At 38.7% G+C, this 10,706-nt stretch overlaps 2 protein-coding genes across 2 annotated transcripts in view; one reads left to right on the top strand and one right to left on the bottom strand.

Annotated features, from left to right (window-relative positions):
* SLC35E3 (solute carrier family 35 member E3) overlaps nt 1-10,706 on the top strand; it is an 87,271-nt gene that overhangs the window by 31,938 nt on the left and 44,627 nt on the right. The gene's annotated exons all lie outside the window — the stretch shown is intronic.
* Nucleotides 971-8,217, bottom strand: CCT2 (chaperonin containing TCP1 subunit 2). The gene is made up of 16 exons (XM_053465540.1): nt 8,121-8,217; nt 6,772-6,847; nt 6,380-6,445; nt 5,629-5,740; nt 5,463-5,539; nt 5,215-5,327; nt 4,463-4,665; nt 4,207-4,307; nt 4,003-4,130; nt 3,705-3,808; nt 3,360-3,479; nt 2,992-3,120; nt 2,813-2,916; nt 2,616-2,715; nt 2,202-2,343; nt 971-1,250 (listed from the first exon to the last, which is right to left on the bottom strand). Coding segments are annotated over exons 1-16 (1,608 nt in total). The 5' UTR covers nt 8,123-8,217; the 3' UTR covers nt 971-1,219.

Raw genomic sequence — 10,706 nt, 5'->3', positions numbered from 1 at the left:
AGCACTACTAATCCATCATTTATCAAACATATCTTGTTGAGAATGAATGAGTCTAAGGAGTGAACACAAAATCACAATTACCAGTGACCAAATTGGTACCAATTCTCCAAAGAAACGGTGTCCTTAAAAATAGTTAGCCAGGTTTAATGATCCTCATGTTTAATTTCAATCTAATTTGTCAAAATTCCAACAGTTGTTGGGGGGGAATCCTCTGTACATTTAAAAGGAAACAAGTTCCCATTTACAGCTAACCCCCCCCCATAAAACCTTTGTAATTTCAAGATAAAGTATGAACAATTCCCCCACCTACTGGTAACCAGATGTAACTGCAAGTTATTTGTTTGTACCATTACCCAATTTGTAATGTTGGGTTTCTGTTTTCAGAATCTGGCACCAAACTTAACTCCAGTGCTAGATCAATGCTTCTCAACAGCTTGCAATCTAATTATGAAATTTAGTACAGTGTGCACATATATACATAATTTCGGTTTGCATTAGTCTTAAAAATGCATACACAGCTATCTAGTGTCATATTAAAGTGAATAAGCTGAATAATTTGAATTGAGGGGAAAAATTGACCACATCTTACTTCTCTGAACTGATCACACCAAACCCTAAATGAGGAATATTTACATAAAGCCTCTGTATTGTCTTTACACACACACTAATCCGTGACATTAAACTGAGCGCCCAGGAACATAAGCTGTGACCCAATGGACCTAAAATGTAATACGTAGGATAAAAACCTGTTGACAATTCCATCTGATGTATAATATGGAGGATGCAAAAAGGGTAGATCTCAAGTTGTTTGCAGACTATACAACATGCTTGGCTGGATTATATAACTATTTTGACTATAGGTAAACCGAGACTTGCATCCCTTCCAAGGCTTCCAAGAATATATAACAAATAAAAGTTACAGTCACTCGCAATTGGCAAAACAGCCGAGTACAAATATAGAGACAGCGTGTACCAAAATAAACAGTACTGATGAAAAAATTTTTATTTCAGTGCTCATAATGGAAAGCTTAGATACAACAACTGCATCTAAAGGAGAAAAAAAATCAATTTGCTGCAAAACAATAAATAAACCCAGATACAGTATGGGTGCAATCTGCAAGTGCCTAGTTGGTAACTTCTTCTCTGGAAACTTTTTGTGGTCATCAGTGTAAGCAGACAGCTGAAGTCTGGTCCACAAACCCTCAGGGCTGAAGAACGCTTAACACGGGTGATGGTCAGGAACACGTTTCCTATTGGGAGTAAGGGGGAGTACATTTGTAAAGTTGTTGGCAATATCACAGCTATGTTTTAATTTGTTTGCTATCACCGCAAACAAATTAACATTGTCTATGGCAATCTGTTACATGCAAAATCTGAGTACATGGGTGACCAATATTAAATTTGTTTTCCCCAGAAAAATTATAGTGCATCTTTTTTTTGGTACCCTGGATTACACTGATCTTTGAGGATATAGATATATATATATATATATATATATATATATATATATATATATATATATATATATATATATATATATATATATATATATATTTAAACTCTTCCACACCCAGAAGAGAGTGTAAAAGTTAAAAAAGGAACACAGACAGACTTGTGGTAGTGTTGTCATAAAATCCAGAAATAGGTAAACAATCATATCGAAAACCTAATTTTGAGAAGACCAAGGGGGAACACTATCTTCCAATATGAATCAAAAAGTTACACCACTAGCAATTATGATAAATTGGGAAGATCATTTAGAGTACCTCATCTAGGGTAATACAATTATAATAGAGACGGATGCTCCTCTCTCCATCAGTTCCAGGGATCCCATATAAGACATTTGATTTGTTATAGTAGAACGGATTACCATCGGCAGTTAATACATTTAATTATATCAGCCATACTAGGGATCTCACTAGAATTCCATTTCCATGCCAATGCCAATTCTGTTTCCATAATTATACAGAGGGCTTTATTTACAGAAGACAGTTTTACAGGGCACTTTATAGTTCTTACTTAATGGGACCTTTATAATATCTATTTCTAATATTGACATCCCAGATTTACTAACAAATCATAATCCCAAATTACAAGATAGTGTCCCCTTTATTTGATGGCATCTTCAACACAATGTATTTTGGACTAAATACCGTGCAGCAGAGGCTCATACCATATAAAACACTTAAGCAATGACATACCTTGGGGCAGCTTTAATTATATTATCCACACGCAGAATGACTTCAGCAGCTTCTGATGCACTCAACAAGACTTGTCTCTTTACTTGGAAACTTTCTGTTATACCCAGCTCTTCCATGTTCCCAATAGTGCCATTTTTCATATCTAAACAGAAAGGCCAAATTATGCTAGGATTTCTTTTATGCTTTATATTAACAAACCACTGCAGACTGAACCAAAAGTGAACATGGATCAAGGAAGATATCATGCATCTTCGAAAAAGTTCCCTTCATAATTAACAGTTTGCTTAGCCGTGATTAAAAAACAACCCACTTTTTCACATATTACACAGCATAAAGTGAGAGAATCAAAAACAAAAAACACCACTTCTGGCAGTCAGGCAAAGCAAAGGTATAGGAATGGCGACTCTCACATACCAAGGCCGTAAGTTGATTTTCCTTCACTGTGAGCTGCTCGGAGCTGAGCTACAAGGTCTGCACTGTCGTACCCAGCATTGTCCGCAATTATAGTTGGTAACTGAGCGTAAAAACAGAATCACAATCCACAGTAAGATTAATTATAATAATTGCATTCGAATCAAAACAATCACTTTTCACGACCTCTGTAGACTTACCATTTGCAGCGCTTTGGCAAATGACTCCATGGATACAGCCTCTTTTCCAGGGGTCCTGTTTGCAAGCTCAGCTACAGCATGAGCCATTAGCATCTCTGAACACCCTGAGAATGAAACACATTACAGTCAACATCAGCCACACAAGTGGGGACATATTCTTAGAACAGGGTGGCAATTACCTCCTCCATAAACTGTCCTGGTATCTTTTACAGTTTGAGAAAGGACACACAGAGCATCATGCAAGGACCTTTCTGCTTCATCCAAAATCTGCTGAGTGGCACCACGAAGGACAACAGTGCAAGCCTCACCTGGAAACAAGACAAAAAACTTCTAAAGCAATAGGACAACTATTTATGTACACAAACATTACACAGAGTATAGCTCCAACATTGTATATTAAGGCTTTAAATGTAGCTCAAGTAAGCACATGAATAATAATAAACAAATTACAGGAGTACTGTTTTACAAAGCCTACCCCCACTCCCCCAGTAATCATGTTCATACTCTGCATATTCAGAGCACCCCCAGAATTTCATAATACTCTTACCCATGGCAACACCAGAAAAGTGGATCAGCTTATCTTCTCCAATCATGACTTCTTCGATGAGTTTACAGGTTCCAAGCTTTACCAGCTCAGGGTGATCAAATGTGGAGGCAATCTCACCACCTGGACAGGAAAGAAATGCTCTCAGGCTATGGTTTCACATCTTTTATATGTAAATATATTTAACACAAGGGGCTAAATTTGCTTTATGCACTGGCCAGGCTTCTGGATTTCAGCATCAAATAGGGGGGTTCTATATGAAAACAAGCAGGTAGTGGCTATTTGAATTAGAAAGATGCTACACAGCACAGAATATGTTTTTACTCAATTTAAACTTTCATAAAATACCTGTAACGAGGGCTAAGCGTTCAACACCAGCAAAATCTGCATGCTCAATTGCCATCACGCCAGCTGCACCAAAAAGCTGCTCTGGATAATTATAAATCAGCTGCCTGAAAGCAAACAAATAAATATGTATACACAATGAAAACTAAGCCTGAGTTCCGAAGACACTATTTCAAATTCAATGCAGGGATATTAAGTTACACACACACATATATATTTATATATACACTTACATACAAAAAAATCACTTTGCATAAACTATAGCTTTGTGCTATCCAGTATCCAGGTAAGTTGCATTTACCTGTTGATAAAGCAGTTAATGCCATGCTTCAGAATACGATCGACTTTCTCTTTCATTTTCTGTTTTTCAGCCTGCTCAATCTCTGCCACTTTCGCTGTAGAGTCTACACGCACCCGTGAGCCAAAGACCTATAAACAAGAAGAACAAAATGAAAAACCCACGTAACAAGTAAAATCAAATTACAAATTCCCAAAAATGGTATACCTTTATTTTATCAGTATCCATTCCGGTGTTGGCAATCAGAATTTTGGCATTTTCTATACGTTTGGGTTGGTTTACACCAATCTTCTTATCTAACAGAAATCCTAAAAAGAAAGGTTTAAAACAAAAAAAAAAAAAAAAAGTTGGTACATGGTAAAAAAAACAAAAAAACAAAACAAAAAAAAAAACCCCAACATCATGGCACTAGATTGCACATGTCCTGCTCACCCTATTTTTATGAAAGAAACACACAAAATACCTTCATCCAGGTAAGAGTCTGTTAGACTTCCTCCCAACTTTTTAATGATGTGTATAGCTTCCAGATTGCCAGAACCTTTCAGCCTGAGAACAGCTTCCACAGCCAGTTTAGCGAAGTGATCTTTATGGTGGGTGAGAAGTTTAGAAGACAATGTTGTCCGGGCAATGTTTAGCAGGTCAGCACGAAACTTCTCATCATCATTCCTACAGAAAGGAGCATAAAATACCATATATATATAATACACGCAACACTCAAGCATCTGCAAGAGCTTTAAAACTGTTCATGTCAGCTACACAACACACGTTGTGATTCTTTATGTTAATGGAGCATTACAGTAACATTTTGTAACTCAGTAGCTTGTAATCTCACAAAGTAGCAGCACATCCCTGGAACACAAAAGCACCTTGCTGCACCTGAACATTTAAAGTTAAAATCTTTCACAAAATAAACATAGCGGGAAAGGATTCTATTGGCAAATCCCATATTATGTTGTCTAAGCATTTCTGAAGGCAAGTAAATAGGAGCTTGACCTGGTAAATCTTAGTGGGAAAAAAAGCTTTTAAATTATAAGGGCAAATATTAACGTTAATATTTATATTGCTCCATCATACTGTGTAGTGTGGTACAATGGGTAGACGGGGCCCAACAAAAAGTCTAAATTTAAGTCATACAAATCATAATCAACCCTGTACATAATATGGCCAAGACTTCAAAGGGTCTTAGGTAATGCTCTAAAATAATATGAAACAAACCCGTGATCCACTGCAGCTTGAAGGAGGGCTTCTCTAGCAACCTGTGTTGCCTTTCTCCATCCAGCGATTATAGTCTGTGGGTGAATCTTTCTTGCAATCAAATTTTCAGCTTCCTGGAAACAAGATTGTCATCAGCATCAATATTCATCAAATTACTTAGATTCACCTGTCCAATTGTCTTTATGATCTTGTGTCTGCAAATATTTTTATTTCTTAGAAACAAAATAATCAAACTGCAACTTCCTTACTCTAAGCAACTCTGCTGCCAGCACAGTCACAGATGTTGTTCCATCGCCTACTTCATCATCTTGAACTTTGGACATGTCTATCAGAAGAAAAATGTTATTGGAAACAATGAAAAACAGCACAGTTTATTGGCTCAACAAAAAAAAAAAACCAAAACACTAAACTTACCAACTAAAACCTGGGCAGCAGGATTGTCAATGCCGATAGCCTTCAAAATAGTTGCTCCATCATTGGTGACTGTAACACTACTATCTCGACCACCGCTCAGGAGAATCTTGTCCTAAAGCAGGAAAAAATATTTTGAAAATATTCTCATGAATAACCTTCCAACAATTTCTAAATATTTACATTCCACAGAGTTAAATACACTGAAAATGGGCTGCTGTCTATTGGGGCTATAAATACACCTTATAGCAATGGGCCCAAATTATATTGCTTGCTATATGGTTGGGGTGGCTTAAAGTTAACCAGTCAGAAAATATTGTTCAACACACAGTTTTGTTTTGTTTGTTTTTTTTAACATGGTTTAGGACTGCTGCTAGCAAAACCCTTATACTTATAGACTGAAACTCGGCATTACTAAAATAATCTCCGGCAATGCTTCAGTCTACACTGACTGGCTTACAGAGAAAATAGCGTACAGTAATAAAGGTAATACGGGGTAACACAGGTTACAGGTCAGAAACTCAGCTTAACACACTAACCTGATAACAGTACTTGTTTTTTTGTAACAATCCTAAATCTTAGAAACTCTGGATGGCTGAACTAAGATGTTAGTTCAGCAGAAGCACTTGCCCTGAGGAAACCGAGCTGTGCCGTCGCCCCACGTCAGTGCAAAAACAAGCAACATTAAAGAAAAAAAATGCTAAGAGCAAATGAATGAGAATTCTAATTACACATAATGTTTCTTAACACTTACCATGCCTTTTGGACCCAATGTACTTTTAACCAAGTCTCCAATAGCAATAGCTCCAATGAAGGAAGACTGAAATGAAATTGCACATTAACGAACAACATTCTACTGAGATCCTTCTTTCTAATGCAGTTCAAGTGACATACAATAATTTAACACTTTAGAAATAATAAAGCCCACTTCTCTTTAAAGCAGTTTTCCAGAAATATCAATTACTGTAGTAAAATTACCAAATTATATATATATATATATACACACATATACATACATATACATATATATATACACACACACACACAGTATGTATATATGATATATAATTTCAGATCTAAAAACCAGAGTCTTTGATAATCAGGCTTATTAATTTAAGGGGGGACAAGCGGTAGGCTGACACTTACCAAGCGGGCTGTTTCTGCTCTTTCTTCATCGGCTCCAGCTCTGAATATATTCATAGGTGCAAGTGAGAGGGAAGCCTGCAACAAAATTAAATAGAAACAATTAATCTTGCGTATTTCAGATACACTGCCATTGGGGAAAATAACAGTTTGCTCTTACTGCCCTTAAACTGTTACTAATAGTGCTTTTAAATGATGGACAGAATAAAGGGTTACTTATGTAAAAATTGCACATTATTATAATTATTTGTTTTATATAGCATGCCAAGTAGGCTAGCTCAGCTTCACTGGGTTACTCTTCATAATGGCTCAAGCATTTGCACTGTGTGCAAGCCTCATCGCAACACAAGCTCAAAGTAAAAAGGGAAAGTTTGGGAAAAGGGAAATGTACATTTTTTTTAGCAGTATAGATCCACTTGGCCCTTGCTTATATGTGACTTATCTAAAAAAGAAATAATGCCTTCATATAATACTTAGAGCTCAATGGGTATTTTGAAGCCACAACAATCTCCAGGCATCCATTAAGGAATAACGAACCCAGCACGGTATGCCATTGGCCAACAACACGAACATGGGAATGATGACCAACAGATCAGAATTACAGGCTTGAGTTTGTTTTGAGCCTATTCACAATTGAATATAACTGGAAGGCGATCTCCATACACAAGATCAATGAAAAGCACTGCCATAGATAGATAGATAGATAGATAGGAGAGAGGCCATCATGGGATCTTTGGAAAATATTAACACATTAAGACAGAAAATAATGCGAATGTATACTGAAAAGGTCCAACTACATGAAAAAACATTAAACTTCATAACTGTAAGGCTTTGGTAGGACATAAAGGGAGAGCCCATCTTCCCTGCCAAGCCTCTGCAACCACTGGAAGCTACAGGGTTATTGTGTATATTTTTCAGGCTAGTGTGCGGAGTTTATCGCCCTTCGTTTCCTTGGCTGTCATGTCACACTTCTGGGTGACTTCTTCCACCCACAACATGCGAACGGCTCACAATACAAAGACGGTACTAGTGGGGAAACACCCCACGCACGATGGCCTTGACTGAGGATTTATTATCCCACACGGGTCCTCGGTTACCCGCCAGCCCACCAAAGCGGAAGGAATAAGATGCTATTTGTCCGCGAGGTGGGCGTCGGGTCCGGGATTAGGGATAACGTGGGCTGTCATCTTGGCTGTGAAAAAGGGCCTAAGGAGCACCAGGAGGGGCCTAGCTGGACCTAGACATGTGCTACCGGAGGAGCGTCCGATACCGAACACTCGTTTCGGTGGCGCTCGATATAAGCAGGGGAGCGGGGATATCACGGCGCCGTTAACACTGGGCTACTCACCATGATGATAACGACAGCGACGGGCACACAATGGTTGAGAACACGCTGCTACTTCTCCAACCGCCGGCTTCAGAAAGGACGTGACGCAGCTAACAGCAAATAGGCGGGTATAGAAAGCACTAGAGAATGGGCTGGGACTTCTTAAAGTTGTGTGTTGTCGGCCATTTTGGTATCGGGAAAAGAAGGGAGGTGCCGTGCATTCCCTTTATGAAGAAATATTATTTGGAGTTCATATTTACATTTACACCTCTGCAGAGCTATGCGATGAAAGGACCGTGTGAAACTAAACATTCACCTTATGAGTGTTGCGTTTTGCCTGCCCACTACAAACATGGCGTCTTGGAGCTGTCAGTGACGGAGTGCCAGCCCCTTGTCAGTTGAGGCACATGTTTCCTTATTAGGGCTTGTATACTGTCTGTTCTTTCCAACTCTATGATCACTTGGCCCTGCAATTGTGTTAACCCATTAATGACAATGCATTATAAGCCCGTATATGTATGGGCTTTGCTGTAAGGGTTAGACCTAAATATATCTAGTGATTATTTTTTTTAATTTTTTTTTTTTTTGAAACATAACCAAATAACACGCTTCACAATGAATATAATATAAATATATTTCATATAATGCATATTAACTTTTTTTTTTAGACCATACCATCAAGATTATTAACTCTCCCTTTATCAAGTCTAACATCCTAAACCGCATACCCGGAGCCATCCCTTGCGGGACGCGGCCCGGACTGCCCACTGACAGTCGGAAGTTCCCCCGACATCAGCAGGAAATACCCCTATTTAAAGGGAAAATAGAAGGGGAGCGGGGCTTGTCAAGACCCCGCTCCCGCAACCCGAAGGATTCAGGTCTAGACCCGGAGAAGCGGTGCTTCACCCGGCAATCTCCAGGTCAAACCCGGGGAGAGTTCCCAGGTATGTTAATGAACCTAAATCGTAAAAGATGTATATTTTTTTTTTTTTTTTACTTCAACAATAATAAGAATGTTATGTGATGTCCCCAGAATGAATGTCATGATAATGAAAAGCCCCACTATATGTGGTTTAGGTACAAGTATACCACCATTATTTTATAGTGGCAGTGTTGCCTATAAAGATGTCCTCCATGTTACTCCAAAGTAGTGTTAGTAGTGAGGTGTAACCGGAAACCGTTGTAAATTGATGAACACAGCCCCGCTGTACAGATACATTCACAGAAGGTGCCTCCATAGGCCTTAGCTTGGGCTACACATCCCCACACCTGGTACACACATAAGGAACCTTCCATTATATCCTGATGGTATGAAGGTATGGTATGAACGAGCAAGCCTCGGAGATTCACCAGAAGACATATCGCACTAGGCCGCAAAGTGCTGTAGTAAATCACACACAGAACTCTGCTTATTTGTGGGCTGCACGGTGCAGGCTGTGCATCACATTGTATCAGATTAGGTTTAAATCAAGAGAAACACAAGAATGACAATATCCCAGTTGGGCTTTGTCAAAATCTAATAACTAAATTATGTCAAATGTTAGTCCCTGTATTGTTGAGTAGGCAAAAGTACGTGGTAGTGCTGTACCAGTCATGCTGCACTTCTATCTTTACGGCAGCCTCCAGCAGTCCTTCAGTAGTACATTGACAGCATAGCAAATAGCTGTAAAACCTACAAAGATTTGCATTGAGAGAGACTGGTTGGGGCATAGCACTATCATTCTAGAACAAGAACCATGAAGGATTTAAGTTGTAAATCCATAGAGAGAAATAACACGTCAGAGGGATAGAATAATCCTAGTAAAAGTAAAGTCACATTATAGTTGTACCATTTTCAGGATCCCTCAAGCAGTAGTATACTGTATGTGTGTGTGGAGTCCATTTTGCACATGATAAGCCTCAAACTGTATTTGAAATGAAGTTATACTTACAGCAGCGACACCTCCTCCCTCAGGTGAATTATTTTCTTTGGTACGGTGTAGAGTTTATGTAAACCCATTTTCAGCGCGAGTATGCAAGTGGTGTACTTTAAAATGCTGAAATATACCCCTCACAGCCTACAAAAATGTGGAGTAATAAGCAGTGGTGTGCAACTTTAGCTCTAAAGACCCCAGAATAGGTTTACTCAGTTATAGGCATGTGTCATAGTTTAAGAATCCAGAGTCCTAAAAATAACCAGAGATTGGAAAGATGGACAGGCCTTCACTATTACCTGCATACATTCCACAAACATCTCCACCGCTTCCTACCCATTCAATTCCTGTTATATAGCCCACCTCTTCATCACTAGAGCCCAGTCTTCATTTAATCAGCCCGCATGAAGGGCTCGGTCCTACATAAAGCATAGTTTTAAGAGCAATTAGACATTTATTTAACTATGAATTAACAGGATCAACCAAGTTGTTCTTCCTGAAGCTCCCCAAGACGCCGCTCCTCCATAATGCATTGGGGAAGCGAGTTCAAAGTGTAAAGAAACGTTAATGGCTTCCACTAACCTGTTTCAAAACAAACATTCGATTTGTGATTTTATTTGTCATACAGTTTCATTCACTTCAAAGAGGAACTGTCACAGCATCTGCCACTTGGTCCCATTATACAGTATTCAGATTTT

The sequence above is a fragment of the Spea bombifrons genome, chromosome 4 (assembly GCF_027358695.1).
Source record: "Spea bombifrons isolate aSpeBom1 chromosome 4, aSpeBom1.2.pri, whole genome shotgun sequence".
NCBI classification, from domain to species: domain Eukaryota; kingdom Metazoa; phylum Chordata; class Amphibia; order Anura; family Pelobatidae; genus Spea; species Spea bombifrons.
This window is presented reverse-complemented; position numbering and strand designations above follow the sequence as displayed.

What these genes read in the sequence shown, in the direction of transcription:
- CCT2 (XM_053465540.1), bottom strand. An exon ending in AGACTCTTACCTGGATGAAG is followed by an intron (nt 4,308 to 4,462) that starts GTATTTTGTGTG and finishes CTTTCTTTTTAG; the next exon opens with GATTTCTGTTAGATAAGAAG. An exon ending in ATTAACTGCTTTATCAACAG is followed by an intron (nt 3,809 to 4,002) that starts GTAAATGCAACT and finishes GTTTGCTTTCAG; the next exon opens with GCAGCTGATTTATAATTATC.